This window comes from Mesoplodon densirostris, chromosome 13, assembly GCF_025265405.1.
Source record: "Mesoplodon densirostris isolate mMesDen1 chromosome 13, mMesDen1 primary haplotype, whole genome shotgun sequence".
NCBI lineage: Eukaryota > Metazoa > Chordata > Mammalia > Artiodactyla > Ziphiidae > Mesoplodon > Mesoplodon densirostris.
Window position 1 is genome coordinate 1206881 of NC_082673.1, and position 13630 is coordinate 1220510.

At 41.6% G+C, this 13630-nt stretch overlaps 1 protein-coding gene across 4 annotated transcripts in view; it reads right to left on the reverse strand.

Moving 5' to 3' along the window:
• PRKDC (protein kinase, DNA-activated, catalytic subunit) overlaps positions 1 to 13081 on the reverse strand; it is a 164354-nt gene extending 151273 nt beyond the window's left edge. For all 4 annotated transcript variants that reach the window (XM_060116122.1, XM_060116123.1, XM_060116121.1 and 1 more), the window contains exons 1-7: positions 12921 to 13081; positions 11028 to 11104; positions 10833 to 10925; positions 10463 to 10537; positions 9599 to 9707; positions 8845 to 8957; positions 8654 to 8753 (exon numbers count right to left, since the gene is read on the reverse strand). In XM_060116122.1, the coding sequence (XP_059972105.1) occupies positions 8654 to 8753; positions 8845 to 8957; positions 9599 to 9707; positions 10463 to 10537; positions 10833 to 10925; positions 11028 to 11104; positions 12921 to 13074 (721 nt within the window). In that variant the 5' untranslated portion in view covers positions 13075 to 13081. The remainder of the gene's footprint in view (positions 1 to 8653; positions 8754 to 8844; positions 8958 to 9598; positions 9708 to 10462; positions 10538 to 10832; positions 10926 to 11027; positions 11105 to 12920) is intronic.
• Positions 13082 to 13630: the final 549 nt, after the last annotated feature.

A 13630-nucleotide genomic window follows, 5' to 3' on the forward strand; every position in this document is an offset into this window, starting at 1 on the left:
TAAATGAAATGGAGATAGGCAACCTTCCAAAATAAAAATTCAAAATAATGACAGTGAATATGACCCAGGACCTCAGGAAAAGAATGGAGGCAAAGATGGAGAAGATGCAAGAAATGTTGAACAAAGATGTAGAGTAATTAAAGAACAGATACCTAAAAGAATTAAAGAACAAACAGAGATGAAGAATACAGTAAGTGAAATGAAAAAAACACTAGAAGGAATCAATAGCAGAATAACTGAGGCAGAAGAATGGATAAGTGATCTGGAAGACAAAACGGTGGAATTCATTGCCACAGAACAGAATAAAGACAAAAGAATGAAAAGAAATGAAGACAGCCTAAGAGACCTCTGGGACAACATTAAATGCACCAACATTCACATTAAAGGGGTCCCAGAAGGAGAAGAGAGAAAGAAAGGACCCGAGAAAATATCTGAAGAGATTGTAGTCGAAAACACCCCTAACATCAAAAAGGAAACAGCCACCCAAGTCCAGGAAACGCAGAGTCCCAGGAAGGATAAACCCAAGGAGAAACATGCCAAGAAACACAGTAATCAAATGGACAAAAATTAAAAACAAAAAAAATTACTGAAAGCAACAAGGGAAACCAACAAATAACATACAAAGGAACTCCCATAAGGTTAACAGCTGATTTCTCAGCAGAAACTCTACAAGCCAGAAGGGAGTGGCATGATATATTTACAGTGATGAAAAGGAAGAACCTACAACCAAGATTACTCTACCCGACAAGGATCTCATTCAGATTTGACGGAGAAATCAAAAGCTTTACAGACAAGCAAAAGCTAAGAGAATTCAGCACCACCAAACCAGCTCTACAACAAATGCTACAGGAATTTCTCTAAGTGGGAAACACAAAAGAAAAAGACCTACAAAAACAAACCCACAACAATTAAGAAAACGGTAATAAGAACATTCGTACCAATAATTACCTTAAATGTGAATGGATTAAATGCTCCAACCAAAAGACACAGGCTCGCTAAACAGATACGAAAACAAGATCCATATATATGCTGTCTACAAGAGACCCACTTCAGACGTAGGGACACATACAGACTGAAAGTGAGCGGATGTAAAAAGATATTCCATGCAAACAGAAATCAAAAGAAAACTGGGGCAGCAATACTCATATCAGATAAAATAGACTTTAAAATAAAGAATGTTACAAGAGACAAGGAAGGACACTACATAATGATCAAGGAAATCAAACCAAGAAAAAGATATAACAATTATAAATATATATGCACCCAACATAGGAGCAGCTCAATACATATGGCAAATGCTAAATAACAACCATGAAAGGAGAAATCGACAATATCACAGTAATAGTAGGGGACTTTAACACCCCACTTACACCAATGGACAGATCAAACAAAAAATAAATAAGGAAACACAAGCTTTAAATGATACATTAAACAAGAGGGACTTAATTGATATTTATAGGACATTTCATCCAAAAACAGCAGATTACACTTTCTTCTCAAGTGCACACGTAACATTCTCCAGGATAGATCACATCTTGCGTCACAAATCAAGCCTCGGTAAATTTAAGAAAACTGAAATAATATGAAGCATCTTTTCTGACCACAACACTATGAGATTAGAAATCAATTACAGGGAAAAAAAAAAACAGAAAAAACACAAACACATGGAGGCTAAACAATACATTACTAAATAACCAAGAGATCACTGAAGAAATCAAAGAGGAAATCAAAAAATACCTAGAGACAAATGACAGCGAAAACACGACGATCCAAAACCTATGGAATGCAGCTAAAGCAGTTCTAAGAGGGAAGTTTATAGCAATACAGTCTTACCTCAGGAAACAAGAAAATTTTCAAATAAACAATCTAAACTTACATCTAAAGGAACTAGAGAAAGAACAAAGTTAGTAGAAGGAAAGAAATCATAAAGATCAGAGCAGAAATAAATGAAACAGAAACAAAGAAAACAATAATAAAGACCAAGAAAACTAAAAGCTGGTTCTTTGAGAAGATAAACAAAATTGATAAACCTTTAGCCAGACTCATCAAAAAAAAGAGGGAGAAAGACTCAAATCAATAAATTAGAAATGAAAAAGCAGAAGTTACAACAGACACGGCAGAAATACAAAGCATCATAAGAGACTACTACGAGCAACTCTATGCCAATAAAATGGACAACCTGGAAGAAATGGACAAATTCTTAGAAAGGTATAACCTTCCAAGACTGAACCAAGAGGCAACAGAAAATACAAACAGACCAATCACAAGTAATGAAACTGAAACTGTGATTAAAAATCTTCCAACAAACAAAAGTCCAGGACCAGATGGCTTCACAGGTGAATTCTATCAAACATTTAGAGAAAAGCTAACACCCATCCTTCTCAAACTCTTCCAAAAAATTGCAGAGGGAGGAACACTCCCAAACTCATTCTACGAGGCCACCATCACCCTGATACCAAAACCAGACAAAGACCAATATCACCGATGAATATAAATGCAAAAATCCTCAACAAAATACTAGCAAACAGAATCCAAGAACATATTAAAGGGATCATACACCATGATCAAGTGGGGTTTATCCCAGGGATGCAAGGATTCTTCAATATACCCAAATCAATCAATGCGATACACCATATCAACAAATTGAAGAATAAAAACCAAATGATCATCTCAATAGATGCAGACAAAGCTTGTAACAAAATTCAACAACAATTTATGATAAAAACTCTCCAGAAAGTGGGCAGAGGGAACCTACCTCAACATAATAAAGGCCATATATGACAAACCCACAGCAAACAGCTTTCTCAATGGTGAAAAACTGAAAGCATTTCCTATAAGATCAGGAACAAGACAAGGATGTCCACTCTCACAACTATTATTCAACATAATTTTGGAAGTCCTAGCCATGGCAATAAGAAAAGATAAATAAAAGGAATACAAATTGGAAAAGAGAAAGTAAACTGTCACTGTTTGCAGATGACATGATACTATACATAGAGAATCCTAAAGATGCTACCAGAAAACTACTAGAGCTAATCAACGAATTTGGTAAAGTTGCAGGATATAAAATTAATATACAGAAATCTCTTGCATTCCTATACACTAACAACGAAAGATCAGACAGAGAAATCAAGGAAACAATACCACTCACCACTGCAACAAAAAGAATAAAATACCTAGGAATGAACCTACCTAAGGAGGTAAAAGACCTGTACTCAGAAAACTATAAGACACTGATGAAAGAAATAAAAGATGACACAAACAGATGGAGACATATATCATGTTCTTGGATTAGAAGAATCAATATTGTGAAAATGACTACTACCCAAAGCAATCTACAGATTCAATGCAATCCCTATCAAATTACCAGTGGCATTTTTTATAAAACTAGAACAAAAAATATTAAAATTTGTATGGAGACACAAAAGACCCCGAATAGCCGAAGCAGTCTTGAGGGAAAAAAACTGAGCAGGAGGAATCAGACTCCCAGACTTCACACTATACTACAAAGCTACAGTAATCAAGACTATATGGTACTGGAACAAAAACAGAAATATAGATCAATGGAACAAGATAAGAAGCACAGAGATAAACCCATGCACCTATGGTCCACTGATCTATGACAAAGGAAGCAAGAATATACAACGGAGAAAAGACAGGCCTCTTCAGGAAGTGGTGCTAGGAAAACTGGACAGCTACATGTAAAAGAATGAAATTAGAACACTCCCTAACACCATATACACAAATAAACTCAAATGGATTAGAGGGCTTCCCTGGTGGCGCAGTGGTTGACAGTCAGCCTGCCGATGCAGGGGACGCGGGTTTGTGCCCCGGTCCGGGAGGATCCCACATGCCGCGCAGCGGCTGGGCCCATGGGCCATGGCCGCTGGGCCTGCGCGTCCGGAGCCTGTGCTCCACAACGGGAGAGGCCACAGCAGTGAGAGGCCCGCGTACAGAAAAAAAAAAAAAAAAAAAAAAAACGATCAGAGACCTAAATGTAAAACCGGACACTATAAAACTCTTAGAGAAAAACATAGGAAGAACACTCTTTGACATAAATCACAACAAGACCTTTTTTGATCCACCTCCTAGAGTAATGGAAGTAAAAACAAAAATAAACAAATGGGGCGTAATGAAACTTAAAAGCTTTTGCAAAACAAAGGAACCTACAAACAAGATGAAAAGACAACCCTCAGAATAGGAGAAAATATTTGCAAACGAATCAACAGACAAAGCATTAATCTCCAAAATATATAAACAGCTCATGAAGCTCAATCTTAAAAAAACAAACAACCCAATCCAAAAATGGGCAGAAGACCTAAATGAATATTTCCCCAGCGAAGACATACAGATGGCCAAGAGGCACACGAAAAGCTGCTCAATATCACTAATTATTAGAGAAATGCATATCAAAACCACAATGAGGTATCACCTCACACCAGTCAGAATGGGCACCATCAGAAAATCTACAAACAAATGCTGATGAGGGTGTAGAGAAAAGGGAACCCTCTTGCACTGTTGGTGGGAATGTAAATTGATACAGCCACTGTGGAGAACAGTATGGAGGTGTCTTAAAAACTGAAAACAGAATTACCATATGAACCAGCATTCCCACTACTGGGCATATACCCAGAGAAAGCCATAATTCAAAAAGACACTTGCCCCGCAATGTTCACTGCAGCACTACTTACAATAGCCAGGTCATGGAAGCAACCTAAATGCTCATCGACAGACAAATGGATAAAGAAGATGTGTTACATATATATGAAATATTACTCAGCCATACAAAGGAATGAAATTGGGTCATTTGTAGAGACGTCGATGGATCTAGAAACTGTCATACAGAGTGAAGTAAGTCAGAAAGAGAAAAACAAATATAGTATATTAATGCATATATGTGAACCTAGAAAAATGGTACAAATGAACCGGTTTGCAGGGCAGAAAGAGATAAAGACATAGAGAACAAACATACGGACACCAAGGGGAGAAGGTGGCAGGGGGGTGGTGGTGGTGGGATGAATTGGGAGACTGGGATTGACATATATACACCAATATGTATAAAATAGATAACTAACAAGAACCTGCTGTATAAAAAAATAAAATTAAATTCAAAAATTCAAAAAAAATTAACCACCACAGGTTCCAGCAATTTCACTTCTGTGTATTTACCCAAAGAAAACAAAAATACTAATTAGAAAAAATATATGCACTCCAGTGTTCAAAACAGCATTATTTACAACAGCAAAATATGGAAGCAATCTAAGTGCCCATGGATAAATGGATGGATAAAAAAAATGTGAATATTTTTGTATATATACATATTTGTAGGAATACTGTTCAGCCGTAAGAAACCAAGAAGTCTTGCCATCTGCAACTACATGGATGGGCCTAGAGAGTATTATGCTAAGTGAAGTAAGTCACACAGAAAGACAAACACCACGTACTTGTCTCACTTATATGTGGAATCTAAAAAACAGATGAACAAACAAAACAGAAACAGACAGATACAGAGAGCAAACTGCATGTTGCCAGAGGGAACGGAGGTGGGAGGATGAGTGAAACAGGTGAAGGAGATTAAGAGCCCCAAACTTCCCATTGTGAAGTAAGTCAGTCACGAGGATGTGACACACAACATGGGGAATATAGTCAATAATATCATAGTAACTTCGTCTGGTGACATACGGTTACTAGACTCGTCGAGGTGATCATTTCCAAAGGTATTTCATCGTCAGATCACTATGCTGTATGCCTGAAACTAACATAATATTGTATTGCAACTATACCTCATTTAAAAAAATAAAATAGGGAACTCCCTGACGGTTCAGTGGTTAGGACTCGGCACTTTCACTGCCAGGGCCCGAGTTCAATCCCTGGTCAGGGAACTTAAATCCTGCAAGCCATGAGGCATGGAAGGGAAAAAGAAAAAGAGAAGAAAAAAAAAAAAAAGGAAAAAATAAAATAAAATAACATAAAGTCAAGGTGTCATCAGGGTGTGTTCTTTTCTAGAGGCTTCCAGGGCTGTCTTCTCCTGACTCTAGAGGCTGCTCGCTCTCCTTGGCTCCGGGCCCCTTCTCCATCCTCAAAGCCAGCTTCTCCTGTCACAGGGACCATGCAGCCTCCCTCACCCCCGTTTAAGTACCTTTGTGATCATACTGGGCCCACCTGGATAACCTCATCTCACAGTCAGGTGATGAGCAACCTTAATCCCGTCTGCCACCTGACTCCCCTTTGTGATATAACCTAAGTCACAGGTGCTGGGATTAGAATGAGGACGTCTTTGGAAGCCATTATTCTGCCTACCTTGCTACTTGAGTGACTTTGGAGAAGTTACTTAGTTCTAGTTTCCTAATGTATGAAACAAAGATATTATCACCTACCTTAGTGAGTTATTACAGGAATTTTCCTTGCAGTATGAATAGAATAATCTTTAGCACACAGTAAGTAAGCAGTAAGTGCTATTATTTTTCTTGTTCGCCAAACGTCAATTAATATAGGAAGCAAGGACAAAAAGAAATAAGCAACATTACCTGCCACCATGGTCAAGTGACAAAAAAAACATACAACCTCGCAGGTTAAAAATACGTCACAGAAAGTGCTGTCACAGAGAGGACTACAGAATCCCAAGGAAGTGACCCACACAGGGGGAGCATAAAGGCTCCAGAAAACAGATCTTTGAGCAGGAACGTGAAAGGGTGGGAAGCCGGCCACAGCCATGGATCAAAGAGAGAGGAGACCGAGAAAGGGAAAGCAGGTGGAGCTGCGCCAGTGTTCCTGGTCAGAGGCAACAAAGACGGGGTGAAGAGGAACACCAGCAGTTTCGGAAGCATCCGAAACTGCTGTTTTCACAGGCCAACATCACTGGACACTGGCAATTTCTTAAGTTTCGATTTAATGAAAGCAAACACATGCTGGAGGTAGAAAAATTTGGCAATTATCTGAACAAAACACAGTAAGGAAGGGCAAACAGATTTTTTTTCTTGTGAAGAATTTATGGGGTTAAAAGTTTTATTTGTCTTGTAAAAAGAAATGAATTTCCTAATGCTTACAATGCTGTCATAGCTAGATTATCCTCTAAACTTTTAATTCTGAGATACTATAGAAGAACACTACTGACGGCTATGTAGAAAGTTGTATTAAACAGAGTTTAAAATCAATAGGTAAGGATTTCCAGCATAAGAATTACAAAATGCTAATGAAGGACATCAAAGAGGACCTACAAAAGCGAAGAGGTACACTGTGCTCGTGGATTGGAAGATTCAACGTGGTAGAGATATCAACTCTCCCCAAACTGATCTACCGGTTTAGCACAACGACCATCAAAATATAAGCAAGGTTTTTCAGACACAGACCAAGTTATTCTAAGACTGACGTGGAAAAGCACAGACTTTATAATACCAAAATGATTTTTAAAAGGAAGAATAAAATGCGAGGACTTAACGGCACCCGACATTTAAGGCTCACTATATAGTTATATCAAAAAGATAGTGTGCTGTTGGCAGGAGAACAGACACACAGACCAACAGAACAGAGAACCAAGGATTGACCCACACCAACTATTTTCTACACAGGCACACAACGATTCAGTAACCTGGCAATGATCTCCTGGAGATGGCACCAAAATCACAGGCAACCAAAGAAAAAACAGATTAACTGGACTTCATCAAAATAAACAACTTTTGCACATCAAATGGCACAGTCAACAGAGTGAAAAGGTAATTCATGGAATAGGAGAAAATATTGGCAAATCATGTATCTGACAAGGAACTGATATGCAGAATATACAAATAACCCCTACAACTCAGTAACAAAAAGTCAAATGATCTGACTTTTTAAATGGGCAAAGAACTTGAATAGACATCTCTCCCAAGAAGAGAGAGGGGGTGCAACAGGCACTTGTGAAAAAACTCAACACCATCAGCCATCAGGGAGATGCAGTGAGATACCACCTCACACCCACTACGATGGCTACGATCAAACAACAGAAAACAACAAGTACTGGTGAGGATGCGGAGAAACTGTGCATTGTTGGTGGGAACGTAAATTAGTGCAGCCCCTGTGGAAAACACTAAGGCGATTACTCAAAAAATTAAATATAGAACTACCACATGTTCCAACAAGCCCACTTCTGGGGATATACCCCCAAAATGAAAGCAGGGACTCCAGGTATTTGCACACCCATTTTCCGGCAGCATTATTCACAACAGTCAAAAAGTAGAAGCAACCCAAGTGCTCACTGAGAGGGGAGGGGGAGGGAGGAGGGGAGGAGGGAGCAGGGGGAGGGGGCTGTGCCATAAAAGGGGAGCATGAAGGATCCTCCTGGTGATGGGCTGCTCAGTATCCTGGCCGCCATGGTGCGTACACAAGTCCACACCTGGTAAAACGGCACAAAACTAAACCCAGGACATAAATGTGTTCACATGAAGCACGTGGAATCTGAGCAAGGTCCACAGATTTTATCAGGCTGTGCTATCGTGCTACAGCTATGACAGCCATCATCAGGAGACACGGGGTGAAGGACACATGGAATCTCTCTATTGTCTCTCCCAGCCACATGTGAATCCACAACTGGTATAAAAGTTCAAAAAAATACAGTGTAATTCATTTTAGACCAGTAGTTTTTGAATAAAGAAACTCAAGTGCCATCAAGCGATACCTTCTTCCATGGATTTAGTGAAGTTACACAGAAGCGAAGCCAGTCCCTTCAGACACCCTGCCAGAACTGGAAGTTTGGGCTCTCTCACTGTTGATGTCATCTGAAAGGAGAGTTTTAACCAGATATCATTAAAAGAGAAAAATTCACCAGATATATGTAAGCAGAAAAGAAGATCATAAAGTTTATCATACCTGGGTCTTAAGTTCACCCAGAAAAGCCCGGAAGAGTTTATCTGAATTATTTACCATCTCACTAGGATGAACTTCGCCTAATACTCCTAGGAGCTCATATATCTTTTCTAAAACTGAAAAATAAATTTTAGACAAATTTAGGCCTAAAATCACTTAGATAAATTAAACAAAAATGCACAAATAAGAAAATGAAAGGATGTTCAGTTCAAAATAATTTCACGGGCCTCCCTGGTGGCGCAAGTGGTTGAGAGTCCGCCTGCCGATGCAGGGGATACGGGTTCGTGCCCCGGTCTGGGAGGATCCCATATGCCGCGGAGCGGCTGGGCCCGTGAGCCATGGCCGCTGAGCCTGCGCGTCCGGAGCCTGTGCTCCGCAACGGGAGAGGCCACAACAGTGAGAGGCCCGCATACCGCAAAAAAAATAAAAAATAAAAAAATAATTTCACGATAAGCCACACAAAATATCTAGTTTTATGTACTGAATCTTCCGTGATGTTTTATGCAAATTTATTATTATAAACTAAATTACATTTGACACGCGTTGTGAGTTTTCTATTTAAAGAAATCTTTTGTAAAGATTAAAATTTTTGTAAGACTTCACACATTGTTTCTTGTCTCCATTTTGGTTTGTTTTCAGTAAAAAGAATTCATCTGTGAAGCATATAAATACCTTGGCAGAGAAAGCCTAAGTTTGACACTAATCATTTTTTAATTTGTTAAAATGTTTTTTTAAATAACATTTAAATACAGCTCACCTGTATCTGGTATTTTTGTTTTCAATGCAAGTTCTCCATAGAACTTGCTAAATAACTCTCCAACTCTAAATTCATCCATGAGGCTCGAACTTCTCAAAGTCTGAAGTAACTGAAAGAACACAAGGTAGCCGAGTGCACAGAGACGGCAGCAAAAAGGCTTCCATCTACCACACCTGCTCACACACACACTTCCACACCCACGTGTCTCTAGGGCACTCACTCTCCACTTCTCAGGGCTCTTATCCAGCCACGTTATTTGGGAGGACGGGTTGAGGTGGGTGGTGGAAAAACAGGGGCTACAGAGGGGAATGGGAGGTAGACCTAATTTCACCTTCCCACGAATACTACCCTAGGACTAGACACGTGTTCTCAGAGACATATTAAGACAAGGACCAACAAGACCCAAAGCAATTCTAAGAGAGACACACCTCAACAGATACCTAGATGAGAGTAAGCCCAATGACCACTTACATACAACACACAGGCCCATCCCAGCCTAAGGTTTTAGGAAGACATTCAAAGACACAATGAGATGAGCTCTGGCAATTCTTAGCAGCGTTTAGGTTTTCACAGTAAGGGTAATAGGGTAATGGAGGGGCAGCCAATTCCTTATACTCCGCGCTACCTTCCCCTTCATACCTCCCACAACCGAACTTCTCCCTCTGCTACCCAGAAGGGTGTGAGGGCAAAATACCAAGGTTGTTATTGGGTGGGTGATGGTTGGGAAAAACATGCATCTTCTCCACACATCAATGTGATTCTACAACGTCTCTCACACAAAACATAACCCAAAACTCCAATTTTCAGTTCAAGAGATACATTTAATAGAAAATACATGCACTTAGAAATATTTTTTTTAATTACCTTAATAAGAAGTTCTAGGGCTGGAATTTTACATTTAGCAGCTTTATCTTTTGTATAAACACTGGTACAAGTATTCTGGTTTTAAAAGGAGACATATCAAAATCATCAATAAGACCTTAGTTCTTATAACTAAGACTTAACAGCTAAAACTATGCCTGGGAGAAGCGATACCAGTATATATTACAATTTAATAGTTTTCCACAAGGGCCTTAGCTCATTAAATTTTTTAAAAAATAGCCACTTAATTTCTAACACAATCAAGCAAAAATAAACTCCCCAACAAGAAAGGCAGAAATAAAATTAAGTTTAACTCATATCATAAGTTAAAAGGGACACTGGTATATAACGAGGTATGTTTTTTCCTCCTTACCTTAATATCGAGAGAATAATGTGTGATCTTCTGGCCAATTTTCTCTAAGAAAACACATAAAAACTTTAGGGCTTCTTCTCTACAATCACGAAACTATAATAAAAGAAAGAAACATTACAGAAACACGGCTAAGAAAAAAGTCACCTCAACGTGAAGGAACACACTAGAAGAGCAAAGTGAAAATCTTCAACTTACTTCATCAACGCTAAGTGATTTCCGAACAAATACAAGCAAACCAAAATCTTTGGAAAAAACTAAGGAAGTGTGTAATGCTGGAAAAAACAAACAGACAAAACAAATTAAGAGAGCTGCCAAGGTACTCCATAAACCCACCCTAAAGGTGCTGCTTGTTTTGCAATTCAGCCTCTTAAGTGATAAAACACTAGCCTAAGGCTGCCGTATTTTGACAAGGAAAATGGGAAATTCTAGATGTTCCACAGCAATGAGGTAGGCAGAACAATGGCCCCAAAGATGCCAGAACCCTAATTCCTAGTGTCACACCTGTGAATATGCTAACTTTACATGGCAAATGAAAATCAGGCTGCTAATCAGCTGACCTTAAACTGGTGAGTGTCCTGGGCCATCAGGTGGGCCCAATGCAATCACAAGGGCCCTCACAAGTGGAAGAGGGAGGAAGGAGAGGGAGTACAGGAAAGCAGGACAGATTCCAAGCATGTCACTTGACCCTCTGCTGCTGGCTTTGAAGATGAAGGGGGAGGGGAGCAGCGTAATCCAAGAAATGCAGGGGTCATCTAGAAGCAAGGAACGCCAGCAAGGAAAAAGGGACCTCAATGCTGCAACTGCGAGGAACTGAAGTCTGCTAACAACCTAAATGAAAAAGGAAAAGAATTCTCCCTCAGAGCCTTCAGAAAAGGAAAGTGGCCCTGCCTGCTGCCTTGATTTCAGCTTTATGAGACCCGTGCTTGGCTTCCAACCACACAACTATAAGACTGACAAACCTGCGCTGTTGTAAACACCAAGCCAGTAGTACGTTTCAGCACCAAAAGAAAACTAGTACACTTTCAAGTGAAAGGACACACCCTGGATATGCAGAGTGAACCTGGAACTGCTTTACGAAAAGTTACTAAAGGAACAAAACTGAACTCCTAGAACTCAGACTAGAAAACACTTACACAATGATGCTGCTGTTTGGTCATTAATTTCCCCATTAATACACCCCTGACAACATATAGGTACTGCACAGCATCTTCTTCAAGACTTTGCTTACAGTATCTCTCCACCTTATTCAACAATGACTTTTTCAGGAAGAAAATCTCATCTACCTTCGAATTAAACGGACACAACATGAAGAGTATGCATACTTGCGGCTTTAAAAGGGAATAACACTGGGACTTCCCTGGTGGCGCAGTGGTCAAGCATCCGCCTACCGACGCGGGTTCGAGCCCTGGGCCGGCCCGTGCGCCACAACTACTGAGCCTGCGCTCTAGAGCCCGCGCGCCTAGAGCCCGTGCTCCACAACAAAAGCCACCGTAGTGAGAAGCCCGTGCACCGCAACGAAGAGTAGCCCCCGCTCGCTGCAACTACAGAAAGCCCGCGCGCAGCAACAACGAAGACCCAATGCAGCCAAAAATAAATGAAATAAAAAATTTAAAAAAGATTCACTTTCCCCTTTAAAAAAAAAAGGGAATATCACAGATGTTTTCACGCGATGACGCATTTAAAAATGCTGAAATGAGGCACTTTTGCTGCAAAAGGAAAAGTTCTCATCCAGGCATAGCTAAAGAGTTAAAAGAATAGCATGGCTTGCTTCTCAAAAGAAGGAACAGCAAACACAGGGGTTTGGAAAAGGTGCTGGTGGGTTTAGGCGACACTGAGGTGGAAGAAAATACTCTCCTCTCGTTGTCCCTCCCCGCCGTGGATAGCAATGATACCAAATTCGGGTCATTTTCACCACCTTTGGTTTTAAAATACCTTTCCTCTGCTGTTAAGAAAAGAGGCAGCTGACAAACCACTTTTACACACATCACGAATTCCGACCAGCGCGTTCAAGCACCGCCCGAGGCGCCCACGCCGGACCCGCAAGGGCTGCCGAGCTACGGGCTGTCGGAAGCCCGGAGCCGTACCCACCCAGCAGCGCAGGGCCGGAGCTCAGCACGCACTCCTGCCCCAGGCCCCGCAGCAGCTGACAACTGGCCACCGCCGCTCCGCAGCGGTCGGCCGCAGACAAGGACTCCTGTAACTGAAGCAGAGCACGCCGAACACCAGAGCCCGCGTCCGCCATGACGCCCAGCAACAACCTGCGCGTGCGCACACGCCACCCGGGCCGCAAGTGCCTAGGGGAACTTGGCGGGGGGCGGGACTTCCGGCGCGTGCACACAGCTGCCGGGCCCGGAAGTGCCCCTGAGGCAACGGGGCGGAGTTCTGCGAGGGGCGGGGCCTTAGCGGGCTGAAGGGAGCGGGGTCCTCGGCGAGTACGCACATCGGACCCGGGCGCAGAAGTGCCCCGGGGGCGAGCGCGGGCGCGGGTGCTGGAACCTTGTCGAAGACCATCGCGGAGGGAGCCCTCCCTGCAGGATCAACGGCTTAGACGTGCATTAAAATAGAGGTCGGGGGCTTCCCTGGTGGCGCAGTGGTTAAGAATCCGCCTGCCAGTGCAGGGGACGCGGGTTCGTGCCCCGGTCCGGGAAGATCCCACATGCCGCGGAGCGGCTAGGCCCGTGCACTACAACTACTGAGCCTGCGCGTCTGGAGCCTGTGCTCTGCAACGGGAGAGGCCGCGACAGTGAGAGGCCCGCTCTCCGTAACTGGAGAAAACCCTCGCACAGAAACGAGGACCC